This window comes from Tamandua tetradactyla, chromosome 3 (genome assembly GCF_023851605.1).
Source record: "Tamandua tetradactyla isolate mTamTet1 chromosome 3, mTamTet1.pri, whole genome shotgun sequence".
NCBI classification, from domain to species: Eukaryota; Metazoa; Chordata; class Mammalia; order Pilosa; family Myrmecophagidae; genus Tamandua; species Tamandua tetradactyla.
In genome coordinates, this window is record NC_135329.1 from 86,203,078 (window position 1) to 86,224,044 (window position 20,967).

Consider the following 20,967-nt stretch of genomic DNA (forward strand, 5'->3'; position numbering starts at 1 on the left):
CAGGGCAGGAAATACAGGTTCGAATGTAAGGGGTTGGGAGATGCTGGGATCCAGGGCCAGCTAGTGAAAGGCCCTGTGGGTGCCAGTGCTAGAGTGGGGTGGGACAGGGCAGGGTGGGTATGACACCCACCCTGTCCTCTGGTCCCCCTCTCACCCCCCTCCTGCCTCTGCCCTGTGGCTACTTTCCAAAATGAGAATAGCCCCGAGCTCGAGCTCGGGTTTCACTGGAATGGAGCCTCCAGCTTGGCCTGATCCCAGTGGAATCATCTGGGGGGAGCCAGGAGCAGAGAACGGGCCCTCTCTCTGCTGGCACAAGCTGGGGGGGGCACAAGGCTTTAGCCTGGTCGCACCTGCCTCCTTGGGGCAGGGCCCTGCTAATGACTCACAGTTTGCCTTTCAGTTGGAGATCACAGGTCCCCCACCCCACCGTGGGCCCTCCCTTAGTACTCCCAGCTTCGGTTTCCCTCTCAGGGAGGTGGCTAGCTCGTCCGTCAGCTTTGGGGGCGTTTGCATTTCATGTTTAATCTCTGTGTCTGTCTCTCTCTCCCGTCTCCCTCACGCCTCTCCTCTCCTTTGCCTTGACCTTCCTGCCATTCCCCCTCACCACCCCCCAGCCTGTCTCGCTGCTTGAGAAAGCTGCCCCCCAGTGGTGCCAAGGCAAACTGCAGGCGCATCTCGTAGCGCAAACTAACCTGCTCCGAAATCAGGTGACACTGGCTTCTAACCTTGCACGTGCTGGCGCCTTCTGGTCTGTTGTCCTGTCCTGCGCTGAGTGCCTGTTGGCCTGACTGCCCTGCCCTGGAGGGTGGGGTGGGGGGTGGGGAAGGCAGGGCCGAGCCAGAAACTGGCCCAAGGACTGGCAGCTCTAGTTGGGCCGGTATCCAGGGCCTCAGCTGGCGGTCCTCTGGCTTTCAGTGAAGCCTCAAGTCAAATGCATAAGGCAGATAGCAGCCAAGGGCCTGGGTAGATGCAGATGTGGGCGGGGAATTCAAATTTTTGACATTCTGGGGACCAGGAACGACCTTCAAGTCTTGTGTTCCTTGTGAGGGTGCCTGAGGGCAGGGGTATAATAACAATATAATATGGCCATTCAAGCCCTGTAAGAGCTCCAGTTATCTTACAGTCACTGAGGAGAGAAGTTGGTCCAGAGAGACCTCAATAGCCCATGGCCACAGAGCTGGGGAGCGGCAGAGTTGGAGTTCCTTGGCCTCTGGGTCGCTATCCTAGCTCTCTGGGTTGGCCCCTGCCACACTCACTAGACTCACAGGGACTCCTGGGACCCGGAGACCCCAGGGTCCCCCTGGAGGGGATTATGGAAGATCTGTGGTCTGGCAGGAATATCGAGCTCTGGAGAGATTTGGGCAAGGCCTCTGTCCCATGGTGGTCCAGGAGGGCTTCCCGGAGGAGGCATTTCTGTACTACCCAGCTGTGTTTAACTTTCCCCTGCCCTCATTTGATCCATACCCTGGATGAGCCTGGTTTGGCTAGGCATGCTGGGGAGGTGGTGGGGGGTGGGGGTGAGGTGGGGGTGGCTCGTATTTATCTTGTTCCCATGAAACTGACACAAATGTCAGGCTAGCATAGACACGGCCTGGTTGTTGTGGAAGCACCCCTTCCTCGTCCCAGCAGGGGAGAGTGATTGGCCAAGAAGTTTGCCTTTCTCTTTGGACAGCTGCCCTGTTTTCTCTGGGCTGCCTCGTGATTTCATCATCTTCAACCCATATGCATTGAGTACCTACAAGACCCAGAGCTTTGGGCCAGGTATAGGCTAACTGCCCAGATTCTTACTTGCCCTGCTGCCTGATTTCTTTTAGAGTACTGTGATAAAGACCGGTGGTGGAGGCCGGGGTGACCAGATCTCCAGGGTCTGGGGGAGGTGGCCTTGGCGTCTTTACCGACTCAGTCCTAGGTTTGAGGTGGAGATTGGAGTGGCTATGTCCTCCCTGATGCCTTCCGAACTTCTAGCTGAAGGAGAGATGGGTTTCCTGCCCCAGAGCCAGTATTTTTGTACAAAATTTCCCTGAAACAGGTTTGGCAAGAGGCTAAGCCCCCATTTTTGTTGGTGGGAGACACTTCTGGGTGGTCTGCCACTGCCTGGAAACTCTTGGGCTGGGCGCGATTGGCAATCCTCTGGGGGTAGGGGTGGGGGCTCCCGTGCCCCCAATTGTGTGGGACCACACACAGATGTCATGGCTGGCAGATTGCAGATGTTCTGCCATTTGGCCAACTTGGCTTTCCTGCTTGGATCTGGTTTTTATGTGATTATGTCCTCATTATGCCCCTGCCCCCATCTCATGCTAACCGAGCCTGGAGAGCCTCTAGTTAACCCATGGGTGGCCACCAGCAGGGGGCTGGGTCTTCTCCACTGGTCTGATTTGGCTTTGGGGGGATTATATGTCCTCTTAGACTGCCATTACCAGATGTCCCCAGGTGCTTGTTCAGTGCTGAGTAGCAGCCCCCTGAAGCCTGCTTGTGGGCTTTGCAACCTTGTGGGGGAGGGAGGCCAATTTCAATTTCATGCCTGCTCTCCCTGCCCTCCGTATGGAGTGGAACCTCAGGGCCTCTGAGGCCTCCCAGCAGTGGACAACGCTCCCCTCACTCCTGAACATCCTGAGTGTTTCTGGAAAGAGTAGAAATGACATGTGTGACTGAAGGAGGAAAAGTCACAGGCCCTGATTTCTAGGAACTCCACACTGGAGCCTCCCTTTCCCCTGTATCCCTCTTCTGCAGGGCTTCTCTAACGAGTGAGTAGGGCTGGTGTGCAGAGGCGCTCAGTAAACGAACTGCTGGGCCTCCTGTTTTTCTCATGAGTGTCCCTCTGGGGAGTTAGGACTCGGTCTATGGGTGGTAGCTGCTTACAGCAGTGATTGGGCCCTCCCGGAGAGGTGGGGGTCTTAGCAGGTGCCAGAACTGGGTGGTCCAGATAGTCCTTGGAGCATGAGGTGTTTGAGCCAGATTCTGAGCAGTTGAAGGTAGGAGGCATGTGAAACCCTATGGGATGCTTGTGTCCTGACCAGGGGGAGTTACTCAACTTTTTCTTGGTTCCACAAACCTCTGTTAGCTTTGTTAGCTGTCAGGCACTGGCATCTCTGAGGAGAAAGTCCTGGAGAGGGGAAAGAATCTGTGCTCTCAACCCTGGCTGAGCGGTCAGTGGGCTGAGGGCTCCCAAGAGCCCCCCAGGTCTGATCCTTTCCAGGAGAGGCCAAGGCATGTGTTTGTAGATGAACGTTATTGTTCCTGGTCTACCTTTATATTTATCAGGCTTTAAAAAGTCAGGCAAGGGGGTGGGCCATGGTGGCTCAGTGGCAAAATTCTTTCCTGCCATGCTGGAGACCTGGGTTCGATTCCTGGTGCCTGCTCATGCAAAAAAAAAAAAAGTCAGACAAGGAGCTTGTGTTCACTCTAGCAAGTTCCGCCAACCCAGAGGTGATTGAGGTCAGAGTGAAGGGTGTTAGTCTCCTCAGCCTCAGCCCCGGCTCCTGGTGACATGGCTCCAGCCAGGGGCACTGGGTCATAAGGCTGACTGGGGCCGGTCCTGGGGCCCGGTGCTGATGGGGAAACCACAAGCTCTGAGGAGAACGGGCCTTCAGGCCAGCTGCTGCTGCCTGAGGATGGGAGGCCGCTGGCCAGGAGTCTTCTCTGGGTGGGGCCCAAACGTTCCCCAGCTGTGACTCAAGCCCCGAATCCCAGTCAGCCTGAGTCACTGTTTCCAGCTGCGCCTTCCAGAAGTAAGTGGAGCCCCTTCCCCAGGGTCTGTGACTCACCCCGCCTCACCACTGCCCTCCGCCCACTTCTTCATCCTCTTGGGCTACATGATGGTGGCCTTGGCCTCACTGTCTGGCCAGGCATAAGGAATGGAGGACTCAGGGCTAGGGCAGGGAGGCTGTACTTATGCCCAAAGGAAAGGCTCTGGGAATGGACTTTGGCACCACCCATCTGGCTGCCCAGGGCCCTTAGTCTCTGGCCCAGCACTCTCCTCTCACCTTAACATTACTTTCTTGGAGCTGTTTGGGTTTTTCCTAGCCTCTGACTGGAGGGGACAAGGTCATAGGAGAGAGAGGGTTCCTGGGGAGAGGGTGTTATAGGAAAGACTCTCCCTGGGAGGTGATGTGAGGGCTGGTTGCTGAGCTTGAATGGAGCTGACCCTAAGAAAGGGGGAAGAAATACTCCAGAGGGGGGCCTGGCTGGAGCCCCCGGGCTAATGTTTAGTCTGGGGGAAGTTCAAGTGTCAGGTAGCAGGGCCGCCTTGTGGCTGGGTCTGGGGCCTGCCCCCTTCCCTGCATCTTTGGTCTTTGGGCCACTGGGGAGAGGGTGGTTTTCCTCCTTTCAGTGGTAGCTCTGCCTTCCTTTAGGGGCAGCCCCACAGCGCTGGCTGCAGTGGGGATGGAACAGGCCAGAGGTCAGCCTGGGTGTCTTGTCATCTCAGCTGCCCAGAGCCTGGGGCTGGGGGGAGGGAGCAGAGGCCCCGCAGAGGGCAATGAGCCATGCTGCCCCCTAGGCCGAGGAAGAGCTCATCAAGGCCCAGAAGGTGTTCGAGGAGATGAACGTGGATCTGCAGGAGGAGCTGCCCTCCCTGTGGAATAGGTGAGGCCCAGGAGGTGGCCTGTTCCAGGGCTTTTCGTCCCGGTGCTTTTCCCAGTACCCTGGGTCACATGACCCATCCCTCACGTCCCGGAATTCCTTTGTCCCAGGTGAGGGTGGAAGTATATGAATGTGTGGTCCCATGGGATACAGGAGGGCTCCACAGAGACTGGCCTTCCCCGACGGGGACTCACCTTCCTCTTCTCTGTCTCCTCTTCCTGCAGCCGTGTGGGTTTCTACGTCAACACATTTCAGAGCATCGCGGGTCTGGAGGAGAACTTCCACAAGGAGATGAGTAAGGTGGGTCCTTGCTACCGTCCCTGGGCCTCGGGGACCCTGAGCGATATTCCACCTTTGCCAGCATCCTGCGGGTGGAAGGCGTGGGAGGAGGGAGCCAGCATCTATCCTGGGGAAGCCCCCTTCTCCAACCTGGGGTTCTCCATACACTGGTGACCTTGGTGTCCCCTTTGGGCCCTGGGGAGGAGCAGACTCGATCCTTCCCTCACACCGCATGGAGTGCCCACACCTGACTGGGGAGGCTGCCCCAGTGGACTGGGGATGCTGCCTCCCGGCTTCCTCCTTGCCTGGACAGACAGGCCTGGGAAGTTTGGAGAGTCCCTCTCCCACTAGAAACCATGTTCTCAGGGAGCTTTGGTTCAGGGGAGTCCAGTGTTGGAAAATGGTAGTTTCCCAATTTGTAAGAAAATAGTAAGAAAATTTGCTAGGATTTTGTCAGTTTTTAGTTTTTCTCCCATGTTTCATAAGATGTTGACAGAGGCCTACTTTCTCTGCCAGAATCTGGTGTAAGAAGGGGTCTGCATAGCTTAAATTCCCTTGTTGTCTTACTTTTAACTCCATTGTCAGTTAAACTGTGAAGCCCACAGTTTAAGTGGGAGGAGCCCAGTGTCAGCAGCTCCCTCCCTCTGTGTGGTGGGTGGCTCTGACTCTGTGTCTTGGGCCTACAGGAATGAAGTGATGATGGTGGGAATCCTGGCCCAGGGCAGCTAGAGAAGCCAGCTTGGGGCTCTCCTGACTCCCTACCACGAGGGTGGTTTTCTACCTTTTAGGCCTTCCCTTTCTTTCTTACCCTTCTCCTCTTCCCTTCAAAGAATTGAGGCAACTTATAACAATTTTAAAAAGCAGAGAAAGGTGTTTTGGAAGAAGAAACCTATGTAAAGTTAGTCCATAGAAGTATATGCTGTAAAGCCCAGTTGTTTACAAGTAGAAGGAAAATTCAGTTCTGAGTTTCCTGGTGGCCAATGCAAAGAGGGAAATATTCTCAGTAATGAGAGTCACTATGTACATGGAATAAGCCTCCTCTCTTGCCTGTGCTTCAGGTAAAATCTCTGGGAGCTGTGGTGTGACCTGAAAACATCGTCGCAAAGTAACCTTAGCAACCAGAGTTAAAAGATTTAAAAACAGTACAAGTTTATGTGGCATTTTAGGAAATCCCTACAAGTAGGTAAAAGAGAAAAGATGGTCCCCAGAAATAACAACTAAGTAATGCTGCCCACTTCCACTGGTTTTTCCTCTTTATTTTTCTGGGTTTGGTGTGCTGGTTCCCAGCTTCAACTGATGGGGAAGGAGGAGCTTGTTCCCACCATGATGGGAGGCATGGGTGCTGAGGTGTCACTGGGGACGTGAGGCAGTTTGGTGGTCCTGGCAGGCCCCCAACTCCTTGCCATCCCTCCTTGCAGCTCAACCAGAACCTCAATGACGTGCTGGTCAACCTAGAGAAGCAGCACGGGAGCAACACCTTCACGATCAAGGCCCAGCCCAGGTGAGTGGCACCCAGGGCTGGGGTGGGGCTGGCGGGGACGATGTGGCTGGGGGTTCAGCAGCCAGGGCTCCTGCTTATGCTGGTTGGTTGTGAGGCAGGCGCAGGCCTTGTTCTTGTGCCCAGGTCTTGTCTTCCTTGGTCCCTTGTTAGTTTGGGGCTGGGGGTCTGTGCCTTCTAGCTCGATCTCTCCCTGTTCAGGGAGGACAGTATCCTCACTAGTCAGGTGGTATCCATCCTAGCAGAAGCACCCCCCTGGGTAGAGTAGATGCAGATCACCAGAGTCTGGAGGCCTCAGCTCTTTGTTTGTGTAGCAGGAGCAGCCAAAGTAGGGGGATTGCTAAGTGACTCTCGGATACAGAACCTTCTAGAAAGGGAGTGCCACCTTTCCCCTCTGCTGGCTCTCCCTGGAGGCTGCGTCCTGGTTGCTGTCACACAGCCAGTGCCCTTAGGGGCCCCACTGCAGAGGAGATCCCTGCTTCCGGAGCAGAAGCGTTTTGTTCCTCTGGCTGTGGGTCGTGGGTAACAAAACAGGTTCTGGGACTTCCCTTCCTTTCTGATGGTGTGTGTGTGTGAGTGACCCTGTGGAATGTGTGAGTGTGACTGTGGGAGTGTTTGAGTATGTGTGTGTGACACTAGAGGTATGTATGAGCATGTGAGAGTTACTGAATGAGTGAGTGCAGCTGAGTATGTGAGCCTGTGATACAGCGAGAGTATGTGTGAGAGTGTCTGAGTGTGAGTATGAGGCTGAGTGTGAGAGTGTGGGAGTGTGTGACTGAGTAACTGTGCGTATGTGTGAGGCTGAGTGTGTGTGACTGCACGTGAGTGTGTCTAAGAGAGTATATGAGTCTGCATGTGTGTGCCACAGCCTGGTGTGGTAAGCAGCTCCTGAATCTGGTTCCCTTCATCTGTAGATTGGGGTGATTTTATCTACTTCTTGGGGTGACCGAGCTCTGATCTTTGGATGAAGAAGGCATTCAATGAGTCTCATCATCCTTCCCCCTCCTCCCCTAAAATTCCTGCTAGGGGCGCCCTCCCCTTGTGATGGCCTGCCTGGCCTCAGGTCCTGGAGGAAACATCTGGAAGGGGCTGGAGGGTGGCGGTGCAGGCTTTTCCCTCTGTCTGCAGGCAGTTTCTTGGGTCCAAGCCTTCCTTGGAAAAGGGTCTGAGGAGCCAGGGAGGGAATCAGAGAATCCTGAGCCCAGGTCGCCACCTCGCCTTGGCCCCAGGCTGGCCAGGAGCCCTACCCTGCCTGGCACATTCTGGGCCCTCTGGGAGCTCCTGGTAGTTTTGACCATGGGAGGGCAATGGCCAGAGGCTTCCCGCAACCCCCAACCCTGGGCCTGCCATCTTGGGCTGTGCCCTCTTCCATTCTGCTTATTTCAGTAGCACCAGCCCAGGGCCTGTGGCAGCATGCCAAGGTGGACCAGGGCGACCCGTGACTGGCCATGACTCTGAGGATAGGGCCAGGCACTGCCCTGAAGGGCCCTGGTCTCTTTCATGATCTCTGCAGAGTGGGGGAGGCTGTTTTTCTCCTGGCCCTCTGTACAGAGCTGGCTTGGGAGGGACCAGGCAGGCCAGCCTCGCCGCCGTGTCCCCATCATGAAGGCCTCCCATCCATCCCCACAGAAAGAAAACTAAACTGTTCTCCAGGCTGCGCAGAAAGAAGAACAGGTACTGGTAGTGAGTGCTGCGCTGTGGGTCCCCCAGGCCAGCCCTGGCCTGGGCCAACCCCGTGCATGCGCCTTAGGTCTGGCTCTGGGGTGCCACTAACCCTAACAGCCTCTTGAGTGTGATGCAGCTGCCTGGGCCGGGGGCCGGGGAGGGCTATGTGCGTATGCACATGTGTGCTGGGAGGTGGGCCGCATTGTGTGCTGGGGGGTGGGCTGCTGCGTGCGTGTATGTGTGTATGTGCTGGGGGGGTGATTGTATTGTGTGTGTGCTTGTGCTTTGTGCGCATTTGTGTGCTGAGGGGTGGGCGGGCCGCGTTGTGTGCTAGGAGGTGGGCTGTGTTGTCAGTGCGTGTGTGTGTGTGTGGGGGGGGCATATTATGCTGGGGGGTGGGCTGTGTGTGCGAGTGTGTGCTGAGGGGTGGGCCGCGTTGTCTGTGTGTTGTGTGTGTGCGGGGAGGTGGGCTGTGATGTCTGTGCGTGTGGGCTGGGAGGTGGTCCATGTTGTGTGTACATGTGTGTGCCCAGGGGAGTGGGGTGGGCAGGAAGGGAGGTCTGAGCAGGGAGGGAGTAGCAGAAGAACCAAGGAGGAGAATGACTCTGCTTGACTCTGTGGATCCCAGATGCAATCCTGGCGTCTCCAGCCCAGGGCTGGGCCGCAGGGTCCTAGAGTGACATTTACAGGTGTGGAAGGGAGTAAGGAAGCCTGGGAAAGGCCCTGGAGTTGGGGCACTGCAGTGGTGGTGGGGTTTTTTTAATACTAAAAGAATAAAGATTTTTTATTAAGCATTGTAAGCTGCAGTCAATATCCTTTAAATACACCAGAAGTGGTGGTGTTTTTAATGGTGTGTGTGTGTCCTCTGTGTATGTTTATGTATGCATTTAAGTGGACAGATACATTCACTGAAAACAGAGTTCAAAGAAATGAAAACGTTCACAGCTGTCTCCTGCCGGGTGGGCTAGGCCCTTTTTGCATCTTCCCCAAACTGCACTGCGCAGCCCTGAGATGTGGCTGGTGTGGCCGAGGAACTGAATTTTACATTTTATTTAGCCTAAATTAATTTGCAGCCGGGGAGCCACCTGAGGCTCATGTTTACTATACGGGGCAGTGCTGTTCTAGAGTTTCTTTATGAAGGAACAGATGTGGATATTTGTTCTCTGCTCTCTCTTCGCACTGTACCCACCATTTATCCTTTGTCTTGGGTCCTGAGTCACCTGTTTGAGGGCTTTCCCTGTCACTCCTCTCTGCAGGGAGGGCAGCAGCCCTCATTTGGCCAGACCCCACTGATGGCCTTTGGAGCAAAGGGGCAGAAGCCAGGAACTGTGTGTGTGTGTGTGTGTGTGTGTGTGTGTGTGTGTGTGTGTGTGTGTGTGTGGTGGGAAGGTGGGGAAAGGAAGGTTGGCATTGCACGTGCAAGACAGGAGGCCTGCCGTGTATTGGGCCCAGGCTGAAGTTTGGGCCTGGCATGAGCCAAGGAGCTGCTGTGGACGCATGTGGTGATATTTAGCTTTCTAGTGCCATCTCAGGCCCCGGCAACACAGGGTGGGGAAAGGCCCTGTGGAGCCTGACAGCGTGGTGGACCGGCCCTGCTGCCCCTGCAACTCTGCCCTCCTGTGTGTGTTCTATCCTGTGCTGTCCTGTCTCCAAGGCAGGCCCAGGCTGTGAACAGGTGTGGTCTCATGCCATTGGCCTTTCATTCCCACCCACCCCTGTGAACACATGCACACTTGCAGGCACAAATTTCACATATAGATATGCGTGGACATATACTCATGTGTGGATATTAGAGGACACACTAAGACAATTTCACACAGATATGCAGTGCACATGGACACACTATTTGATGCATGGATACATGAACTTGCACAATTTCACACAGAGCCACACAGCACACACATACCATACTCATTCATGCATGGGCCCACTCAGACATGTTCGCACACAACCTTGTACACAGTTACATATGGGCACACATCCACACACGAATGCACACCTTATCACATATGGACCCACATGAGCACTCACATACTTGTGTATACCTGTGCACATATACATCGTCCCCCAGGGGTCCTTGGGGATACCCATCTCTGCGGTCTCCCATGCTTACCTACATATCTGCATACCCCCTCTTATGCCATGCCATCCCTGTATCAGCCTCCTCTCTTTTCTTGCCTCACAGTGACAATGCTCCTGCCAAGGGGAACAAGAGCCCCTCGCCACCTCCAGATGGCTCCCCTGCTGCCACGCCGGAGATCAGAGTTAACCATGAGCTTGAGCCGGCCAGCGTGGACACGCCTGGGGCCACCCTCCCCAAGTCCCCATCTCAGGTGAGCACAAGGTCTCCACCGGTGACCTGGCCTGTCCTCTTTCTCTTCCTCTTCCTCCTCCTTCCCCTTCCAGGCCTCTGTCCATGAGTCCCACCAGCCCAGGCTCTCCTCAGTGGCGCTGGTCCTCTCCATGGGTCTCTGACTGTCTGTCCCTACCCTACCCTAATGCGTCTTCCTTCCTGACCTTTCCATGACCTTTCGGCTACTCAATCTTCCTCCCTCTACCTCTTCTCCCTGGACAGATGCTCTGGGGCTCTTGAGCTTCCAGAGTCTCCAGTGGCAGCTACCTTTCCCTCTTCCTCACCTTCTCTCTCTCTCTTGCAGGGGCTGAGTGGGGCACCCCAACCAGATGACTGGGAGGGATCTTTAAAGAGACAGGAAGAAACAAGGGCTCAGGAAGGGGCTGGAGGTGGCAGGGGGTCCAGGATTCTGGACTGTTCCCTCCTAGTCAAGCCCACTCCCTGTCTCCACCCACTCTGTGCCCAGCCAAGCATCCCCAGGTGTCTGCCAACCTGTAGGAGCTGGCCTCCAGGTACAGCTGGCAAGGGAGGAGAGCCGGGCTGCTGGGTAATGTGTCAGAGCCCAGTTAGCATTCTTCTTAGCCCCCGGCTCCTGGTCTTAGCCCAGTTGATGCTGAGGCTGGCAGTGATGTCAACTCCAGAGATAAAGCTGAAACTTGTATATAGCATGTGCTCTATGCCTGATGCCGTGGTAGCCCTCTGTGTCCATTCGTTCATCCCTACCTCTGTGATCCTGGTACTCCTAGCCATCCATGTTTTACAAGCTGGGACACCCAGCTCAGAGGGGACTGTGCCATTTGCTTGGGGCCCTGCACTTCATGACCAGCTGTGGGACCTTTCCTGGCCTCTCTGCCAGGGACCAGAGCTCTGTGCTGACTTCCCAAAATGACCTAGGCTGCAACTGAGCTTGAGTTCTAGCTGGGTAGACCTGGATGCAGAGGGAGGTGGAGAGATGGATCTGTAGGAATGGGCAGAGGTAGGTTCTTCCTGAGGGGCCCAGGTCTGGAGGCCTGGCACTGTCTCAGCTCCTGTTTCTTTCTCCATCTTTCTCACCCAGGACAGTAGAGCTAGGGCCAGGCCTTGCTGACTCCTTGTCTCCCCTCTCCTCCTCTTCTCCTTTCCCTTCTCTTTTCCTCTTTCTTTCTTTTTCCCTCTCTCCTCTGCTCATGTTTCCAGACCTCTTGCCTGACTCCGGCTTCTGTCTCCAGCCCCCAGGGGCTGCCGTGTGCTGCTGGTCAGCGTTGGAGCAGTGGCACTGTTTGCTTCATTTCCCTTAGTGACCTGGGAAGGGACTAACTGTGGCTTTGTCTCTGTCTGTTTGTCTTCCCTGACCGTTCGTTCTGCTGGCCTCCCCGTGTGGCCCCCACCCACTGCTGGCCCACAGCTCCGGAAAGGCCCACCTGTCCCTCCGCCTCCCAAACACACCCCGTCCAAGGAGATCAAGCAGGAGCAGATCCTCAGCCTGTTTGATGGCAACTTTGTCCCTGAGATCAGCGTGACCACCCCCTCCCAGGTCAGCCGTGGCACGCGGCCCAGCACCCCCGTTCTGCCGCTTCCCCTCAGCATGACTGCCGGCCCAGTCCTATGCCTGGGGCCTCTGTCTTGAGAGCCAGGGGTCTAGCAAGAGAGATCTGCTCTGAGCCTGCCTCTCTCTCATCCACTCATCAAACCATTCTTCTGTCCATTTATCCATCCATCCATCTATCCATCCATCCATATATCCATGCATCCATCCATCTATCCATCCATCCATTCTTCCCTCCTACCATCCATCTATTCATCCAACCATTTCTGAGCATGGGCTGTGGCCAGCCACATGGACATAGGTGGAGGTACCTGCCTGCCCTCCCCAAGGAATGGTCAGACAAGCAATGGCCTCACAGGGACGGGATGAAGGGGAAGCTGTGGGAGCATGGAGGATTTGTGGGGTGGGGTGAGAGGGCCGCTTGGAGCAGGGGCCCTTTGCCACATTGGTGAGAGAAGAGAGGGTGCTTCAGGCAGAGAGGCCAGCCTGTGTGGAGGTCAGGGGACAGTGGGCAGAGGTGTCTAGCAGTTCATGGTGGCATTGGTGGGGGCTGAGGGGGAGGGGCAGCTCTTGGTCAGGGCACCTGGACTTTTCTCCCAGAGCTGCTGATAACATTTGGAGGTGGAGGTGGGCTGGGGGGTGGAGCCACTGATGTCCCAGAAGTCAGTGAACACCTGTTGGGTGGTGGAAGTAAGGAGACCCTTGTGGTAATATCATCCTGGTAGCCCTGCTCATCTGGTGAGGCCACAATGCAGTGACTGCCAGCAGCTGGTCCTCATACCTCAGGGCTTCAACCTTGTGGAGTTTGCTTAATTCTTGTCCTTGGTGTGGATATTGGGCCTAAGCATGGCGAGCTGTGAAGACCCTGCCCCTACTTTGGGACTCTCTGGACTCTGCCATGTGCCAGCCCCTTTTCCCAAAGCTCAGAGGCCTGCAGGACACGGGCCTAGCCACTTACCTATGTGAATGTGCTTGGGTTCTTGCCACTTTGGAGGGTCACTGTCCTCATTTACTCTGTCAGGGACCTGTGGGCCAGACTACCCAGATGCTGGCTATGCCCTGGGGCTCCCACATGCATTGGTTCCCCACAGTCCCCATATGTCTCCCTCACTCTGCCCAGCTTGGGGTGGGAGCATACCTCGGGCACTGTTTCCTGGCATGGAGAGCCTTCCTCATGTTGGGGACCTGCAGGTAGGGCAGGGAGGAGACAGCCCCTTTGGGCCTGCTCTTTGGACCTGCTGAGCCCTGGCCCCTTGGAGCCTGAGTGGGGCAGCTGTGCAGGCTGGCAGAGTTCTGCAAAGAAGGGGTGGGGCCTCTCAGGGTGAGCAATGCTGCCTGCCCTATTGTGGTGGACCCCAGGGGCCAGGCACCATGGGAGTCCTGCATATGTGCTCCTTCAGATGACCAGGCTCAGTCACCCCCAAAGACGTGACCCCCAAAGACAAGTCAGTTGTTGGGGCCATGGTTGGGTCAGGGACTTGGACTGGGCCCCCTGGTCCTAGCAAATGACTCCCCCCTGGCCTGGACTCCTGAAGTCTGCAGCTTGGCCTAGTTTGCAAGGCCAGATGCTCTGTCCCAGAGCTGTGGGGTGACAGGGTGTCCTGAGGACTGAAGTCTCCGGTCTCACCTGGCAGACCTGCAGCCCAGCCCTCTGCTCCCAGGTCTTGGGCCCCTCTGGCTGCAAGGCCATGGGATGGGCACAGCATCTCAGAGGGCCCTACCCGCCAGTGCTGGACACCCTTAGGCTTTAGAAGAGGCAGGGTCCTGGACTGGCCTGGGATTGGTCGGCTTGGGGCCCTTTTTTAGGATCCTGTTCTTTACCTATGTGCCCCTCCTGGTGCTGCATGAGGGAGGGCAGAGGAGGAGGGTACTCCGGGTGAGGATACAGCTAGGAAAGTCTGCGCTAGCCCCAAAGGAAAAGCCCATACCCACGACAGAGGCTGCCACCCAGCAAATCCATCCTCGGTGGAAGGGGGTGTGTCCTGGAAGACCTGTGCTGCCCTCCCATCCTCAGAGTGGCTCCTCAGAGCTTCTCCCACTCCCTCCAGGCCCCCCTCTCCTCTGACATTACTCTGCCTCTTTGTACAGGGGGTTCTTATGGCAGGGTCTCTGTGTCAGTTTCCTGGCAGTGCCTGCTCCATGCATGTTCCAGTTGTGCCCCAACCCACTGCATGGGAATCTCTGGGCTTGGGGTTGGGGGTGGGGTCTGCCTCAGGTGGTTCTGAAGCCCACTAATGTTTGGGTCCCCACAAGAAGATTGGTGGCCTCAGCCCTGGAGCTTGCTGGCAGGTGGGTGTCTTCAAGGGGGCACCGCCTTTGTGGGGAGTGGGGAAGCCAGTACGAAGGTCCTCTTCTTATGGCCCATCCAGTCAGAGGACCTAGAAGTCATCTTATGCAGCCTGTTGCTGCAACTGGGAGCTCCTGCTTGGGTGGGGGTAGGGTGAGGTCAGTTAGGCCCATGGGGGAGGGGCAAGGTCAGATTTGTGTGTGGGGTGAGGTCAGTGAGATCTTAGGGCATTGTTGAGTAGAGGTGGCCGCTGGAACGGGCGGTGCAGATGTCTGCGGATCCCCAGGGCTGACACTGTGGGAAGCCACTGGGTCAAGGGTGGCCATCACAGTGCTCCAGAATGTGTGTGTGCACACATCCATGTGTCCGTGCATCTACCTGGTGAGCGCCTGCCTGCCATGGGACACCCCGCCACTAACTGCTTTCTTCCTCTGCTGCTGCTGCTGCCAAGTTTGAGGCCCCAGGGCCTTTCTCGGAACAGGCTAGCCTGCTGGACCTGGACTTTGATCCCCTCCCGCCTGTGGCGAGCCCCGCGAAGGCGCCTACGCCCTCCGGTCAGGTTGGTCTGTGCCCACCATGCCTATGGTCCATCTGGCCATCTGAGCCTCCAGGGGCCCATTCCCTGATCTAGGAACCCTGGAACAAGGCAGAGACACACCAGCCTAGGGGTCCCTAAGGAGGAGAAGGGTCCAGTCAACACTACCTTGGGCCTCTCAGAGCCTCACCCACCCCTGCCAGCAGCAAGGTGTATGAGCTCACTTATCCCTGGCCTTGCAGTCCCCAGAAGAGGTGGCCAGGACCCCAGATGGAGGTGGCAGCCTCACCTGGCTGCTGGCTGGGGCTGAGGGCTGGGTGGTGGCAGGGGTTGGCCATGGGCTGTGCTTGCTGCCTCGTCTCTAACCTCTGTGCTAACTCTGTCCTTCTTGCCCCACACTGCTGCTCAGCCTATCCCGTGGGACCTCTGGGAGGTAAGCCTGCGTTCGCCCTGGGCCGCCTGGCTGCTGGGCATGGCTCCTCTGCGTGTGACTGGACCACTGGCCTCCTCTTTAACACTAATCATAAAGAAACACCAAAACCCAACAGTTTGGCCTCCAGAGGTGTTGGGTTTGAGGCGTTGGGAAGATATCCAGAAACAAAGGTCAAGGAGGATGGGGGCAACTTACGGATAACCCAGCTTCTTCTTAAACCAGCTCTTCATGGGGCTAGTTCACGCTCACGGCTGCACATGCAGGACAGCATGCACATGTGCCTGCACATACTCATGGCCACACACATGCCTGAAGCACACATATGTGCCTGTGCACTCTCACAGCTGCACACACTGGAAAGCACACACACGTGCCTGAGCACACTCACAGCCACACACAAAGCACATAGATGCCTATGCACTCTCACAGGCACATGCACACATGAAGTGCACACAAATGCCTGTGCATGCTCACAACTGCACATATACATGAAGCACACACATGCCTGTGTACTTACAGTAGCACACACGTATGTAAGCACACATGCCTGCACACATCACAGCACATAGACAAAGCATACACCTGCCTGCACAACCATTTGCACAAGCGTGTGCTCACATGCCCACAAAGGCACCTGAGCTGTCCTCATTTCCAGCTGTTCTGCTTCTTCTCCCTCTGGGAAGACACGGGGCCCAAGGCTGTGGGGTAGGGGCTCCTCCATGAGGGCCCATGATGTTTGTCTCTAGATGGTCATTGGTCACCAGGATGGCTTGCATGTGCCAATGGTGGGCAGGGCCCTGCAAGGCAGAAGAGATTTCAGGGCGGGGAAAGAAGACAGTTCTTGTCAAGGAGGTGTCTGTCCACTGGGACCCACCAGGAGGTGACTTCGGGGAGCACTTAGGGCAGAGGAAGGAGGACAGGATGACATGGGAGAAGCAGGAAAGGCTTTTGTGAACAGGGCTTGGCTGGAGAGGTCAGGGCCTGCTCAGGAAATGGAGGCCCAGGGAAGCCCTGCGACTAACCGACAAGTAGCAATGATAGAGCTGGAGTTCAGAGGCCAATTTCCTGGGCTCTGAGGTCATGGGCTCCCACCTGCAGGTTGGGCAGGTGGACAGGTGGCTGTGGCCACCCCAGGCCCACCCATCCAGAATATGTCCTCCCCATCCTCTAGAGTGGATTCTAAGGTCCCAGGCCTGATTATGGGTATATGTGCCAGGTAATAGCCTCCCCCATTCAGAAGCTGTATGCTCTGGTGGCCTGCAGGAGCTGGGAGGATGAGACCCCCTGACTGTGACCTGGGCCTGGGCAGGAGGGCTGGAGGGCTGGAGAAGAGTTCAGAAAGCTCTGGGGGGGGGGGGGGTGGGCAAAGACAGCCCGAGGTGTGATTTGATGGCTGGATTCAGTGGGTGCTGACGCAGCAGTGGTGGGAGTGAGGTGGTGGGAGATGGCATACCTTCTGGGGTCTTTGTCCATCTTTCAACCAGCCTCCATAGGCAGCCTCAGGCAAGACCCCTCCTGCCCCGTTGGCATCCACTCCCCCCTCTGCCAACCTAGCTCTTCTCTTATCTCATGCCCTACCCACACCTTGTCCCCCTACCTCCCCTGCCTTACCCCCTTCTCTCCTGGTGGCCGTCACTAGCCCACGGAGGGTCCGGCGGGTGATCTGCCTCCTTCCAGGGAGCCCAGTGTGGCTGAGGGCACCTTTGCTGTGGCCTGGCCCAGTCCAATGGTCCAGCCAGGGCCGGCCCAAGTAAGTGCCCCCCTGTCCCTTGCATGGCCCTGGTCCCTGGGAGGCTAGCATAGGAAAAGTGCCCAGAGAAGGGGACAGAGGAGGGAGAGGCTGCTGTGAGCCTCAATAGACGCAGACTGGCTGAGCCCAGAGGTTCCAGGAGGGGCTTGCCCTTTGGCGGTCCTGGTGACCTCAAGTTCTTGGGTGGCTGAGCTGGCACATTTCAGTCCTTCTCTGTCACCCTCCCCTCCAGCGTCCCTGAATGTAGGCACCAGAGTTTTCTCACCCAGTCTGCATCATGACCTCAAAAGCTAGACATTCAGGAGCTTGGAAATGGCTGAGTCTGAATGTTGGCCCAGGTCAGCCTGATGATAGCTGGTCAGTGCCTACTTCTCTTGCCTGGGCCCCACACTCTTTGGGAGGGAGAAGGTGGTGTCCAGGGCTGGGACGGACACATGCTGCTGTCCCCCAGCGTGGGTCACATCTAGGGGGCAGGTCTTAGGGGCCCATGGGGGTTTCTTAGTGGCATATCACCTGGCACTATGGGCCTCCAGCACCTTCTTTGCAGCTGCCTCCCTGACCCAGGGTGACCTCAAAGCTTCCTGGAGCCCACGCCCACTGGGCCTATACTCCTAAGGTCCAGGGATGCCCCTGTGACCTGTCTCCGGTGTCCTGGTTGTCTGCCCTATCCTGTGTCTGATCCCAGGCCGGCATTTGTGTTGCAGCCAGGAGAGACCTCAGAGGTGGCCGGGGGCACGGAGCCTGCGGCTGGAGCCCAGGAGCCCGGGGGGACGGCAGCCAGTGAAGCAGCCTCCGTAAGATGACAGGGAACAGGCCCTGTCTTTTCTTCCCTGCTGTCTGTCTGTGCATCCACCCCAGCTAACCCTCACTGTGTCTGCCCTGTCCTCCTGTGCTACCCCAGGCCTCGTTCCTGCCCTGGGGCCTGGAGGCAGGCTGGTCCCCGTCAGACATAGCCCTGCCTTGTCGCCTGACTCAGTGCTCCCCCCACCCTCCAGAGCTCTCTTCCCGCCGTGGTGGTGGAAACCTTCCCAGCAACTGTGAACGGCACTGTGGAGGGCAGTAGTGGGGCCCCCCGGGCCGACCTGCCCCCCGGATTCATGTTTAAGGTGAGCTTAGGCTCCAGCGCCAGTGCCCGGGACCTCGAGAAGGGCTAGGAAGTGGGGGGCTTAAGGGCAGGCCATGAAGGCAGGAACTGCCTGCTACTGCAACCTCCCACCCCTCAACCTCTGCAGGTGCAGGCCCAGCACGATTACACGGCCACGGACACCGATGAGCTGCAGCTCAAGGCTGGCGACGTGGTGCTGGTGATCCCCTTCCAGAACCCTGAGGAGCAGGTCTGGGCGGTGGGGCTGAGAGGGGGCGGGAGGTGACCGGAGTTTGGGTGGGATACGTGAAGGGGAGAGATGGGAAGGGGCCAGGAGCAAGGAGGGGCTGCTTTGAGGCCGTGGCTTGGCCAGCAGGGGGCAGCAGAGGCCCACTGGTCGCAGGTGAGACCCTGGGCTCAGGTCTGAGCAGCTGCTGGCGCCTGCTCTCTCCTTCCCTTTCCATTTTTGTCTTTGTTCTTTTGCTCTCCTTCTCTTCTCTTAACTTCTTCCCCTAGCCCCCTCTTTTCTCTCTCCTCCTCCCTTCCCCTGCCCTCCATTTCCTGTTCTGCTGCCCTGTTGCCTTTCTCTGCTGTTTCTCCTTTTCCTCACTTCTTTCTCTGTCCTCGCTCTGCTTTTCTTCACCACTTATTCTCCTGCCTTAAGGCTCTGTCTCTGGCCTTTTGTAGCTGAGTTCTTCTCCCCTTCTCCTCCCTTCCTTGCCTCTGGCCCCTTCTGACCAGGAAGGCTTCCTGGGCAGCCCCCGCTAGAGCCTTCCTGCTCCTGCAACTGGCCCTGACTCCTGCCCACCTGGCAGCCGTGACTCCAGCCCCAGGGACAGCCTTTGTGACCTGGAGGACCCTTGAACATCCCCAGTGGTGCCCCCCGCTGGTTCTCACCCTAACTACCTTCCAAACCCTTCTCTTGTGAGGCCTGTCCTTGTGGGTTACTCTCCCATGAGCCCAGTATGGCCCTGAGTGTGTTCTGCCGCGCGACCCAAGGGCTGACCCTGGGTCGGGACTGCTGCTTTGTTCAGGCAGCCGCAGACCCTCTGGCTAGGCTCACTGGGTTGTTTGTGGGGTGTTGGCAGCAGGGTGGAGGGGGTGGTCATGTTGATATCAAGTGGACATCCCAGGGGCACACAAGGCCCTGGTTGCATAGGCTGAGAATCTGTACAGTAACAACTCGTCAGCAAACAAGTTGTCAAAGAGGTTGAGGTGGGGAGAGAGTCTGGCAGGTTGGCGTGAGGCCACCCTGCATGGGGTTTCCTTGTTGGGGCCTTCAGGATGCCAGATACTTAGTAAGGCCACAGGCAGGAAGGGGGTTTGAGTAATAAGTATTTCTTGGACTTGTTGCTGAGTTGACTAAATCTTCTAAACCCAGAGGTTTCAACTGACCCCCTGGAGGGCCAGCCCTGCACTAGGTGGGATCTCAAGAAGCAGAATCCTGGCCCCAGCCCACAGTGGGCTCAGATAAGAAATATGTCAGGCCCGTGACAAGGCAGGCAATGACGCCATGTTAAATAACAGAGATCTAGGAGGTCTTGGGCCAGGCAAGGCCAGCTCCCATGGGGCATAGCCCAGACATGGGGCAGGAGTTTAGGGCCATGCCATTCATCTCAGGGGTCAAGGCTGGAGAGGTAGCTGGGACCTAGGAAAGAGATCTTCTTCTGGGCCCAGGTTGGAAGACTTGTGGGGCAGCCTTGGGCTATCTAGAAGTTTTTAATTGATCAGAGCCCACTAAAACCTTCCAGAATTGTTGGTAAAAAGTCTGACAGCATAGAAGGACAGCTCTTGTATCCTCTGTGGGCTCTAGAAGGTGGGAAGCTCCTTAGCATGGGACTGTAGGCATTTAGACAGGCTTGCAGCAATGGCAGGGTGGCTCTTGGGGTGAGTGTGGGGCCTCAGGTGAGTCTCTGGGGGCGCTGCCTGCAGGAGGCATTCTTAGCAGGGGTTGGGGGGGAGGGGCAGGTGGAGGAGCCTCCTCCCTGCAGTTCCCAGGTGAGACCCAGGAGCTCCACTTCCCATGCAGGATGAAGGCTGGCTCATGGGAGTGAAGGAGAATGACTGGAACCAGCACAAGGAGCTGGAGAAATGCCGGGGCGTCTTCCCCGAAAACTTCACCGAGCGGCTGCAGTGAGCAAGGCCAGTCTAGATCCCGGGGCGTGTGAAGATCCACCTTTTCCCGAAAAATGTGTGTTTTCTTTCTTTTTTTTTTCTTCTTCTTCTTTTTCTTTCCTGGTGTTGTTTTTAGACTTTTGAAAAGCAAAGGGAAACTGAGAGGAGAGGCCTAAGCGAGAGGTGCTCTCCCAAAGATTTTAGGTTGTCCCCAAGAGTCCGATTTCTCACAGCCGGTGGAACTCCTCAGTGTTGCTGAAGCTGCTGTGCCCCTGTAGTTGAGTTCCTGGAGTCCCCAGCCAGCTGCCTGCCGGGTGCCCACAGCTGCATTAGTGCCCGGACGGGCTGGTGGGACCCTGGCGGACGTGCTGGCCGGGGCCCTGAGCCCCTACGCTTGCCTGAAGCTGCGGCCATGCCCCTGGGCCAGGCCCTGTCCTGGCAGCTGCTGGGGGTGGGACCCCGTCTTCCCAGTGACCACGTGGCCGGCACCAGCCTGGCAGGCCCTGCCCCACAGACCGTCTGTGTGCTGTTTGAAAATAAATCTTAGAGTTCAAGAGAAAACGAAACAAACAAAACTGACAAAAACACTCAGAAAATGTGTGTTGGTTTATTTCCTTCTTCCCGCGTCATCCGTCCACCAGTGCAAGTGGAACTGTGATTATCTGTGGCTTATGTACCAGAACAAATGAGGATATAAGCATGGTGAAACAGGCTGAGGCGTGAGCACCTGTCAGGGGTGAAGGGTCACCTGTATGGCAGGGTTTCCTCCCGCCAGTGACTGCAGCGCTGCGAGCTGGCCTCTGGCACCCCATGCCGCTGGGCAGCCAGCCAGGAACAGAAGATAGAGGCTTAACCTGACGCA

At 56.8% G+C, this 20,967-nt stretch overlaps 1 protein-coding gene across 13 annotated transcripts in view; it reads left to right on the forward strand.

Moving 5' to 3' along the window:
• The window catches only part of BIN1 (bridging integrator 1), a 58,149-nt gene extending 37,448 nt beyond the window's left edge, over window positions 1–20,701 (forward strand). Inside the window, exons 7-18 of one of the 13 annotated variants that reach the window (XM_077153502.1) lie at window positions 615–707; window positions 4,499–4,584; window positions 4,806–4,881; window positions 6,279–6,361; window positions 10,209–10,356; window positions 11,761–11,889; window positions 14,640–14,747; window positions 16,796–16,906; window positions 17,611–17,700; window positions 17,902–18,012; window positions 18,139–18,240; window positions 20,020–20,701. In XM_077153502.1, coding sequence (XP_077009617.1) covers window positions 615–707; window positions 4,499–4,584; window positions 4,806–4,881; window positions 6,279–6,361; window positions 10,209–10,356; window positions 11,761–11,889; window positions 14,640–14,747; window positions 16,796–16,906; window positions 17,611–17,700; window positions 17,902–18,012; window positions 18,139–18,240; window positions 20,020–20,127 — 1,245 coding nt within the window. In that variant the 3' untranslated portion in view covers window positions 20,128–20,701. Of the gene's footprint in view, window positions 1–614; window positions 708–4,498; window positions 4,585–4,805; window positions 4,882–6,278; window positions 6,362–7,987; window positions 8,033–10,208; window positions 10,357–11,760; window positions 11,890–14,639; window positions 14,748–16,795; window positions 16,907–17,610; window positions 17,701–17,901; window positions 18,013–18,138; window positions 18,241–20,019 lie in introns of all 13 variants that reach the window. The other 12 variants (XM_077153489.1, XM_077153491.1, XM_077153493.1 and 9 more) reach the window with 12 other exon arrangements.
• The last annotated feature ends 266 nt before the right edge of the window (window positions 20,702–20,967 follow it).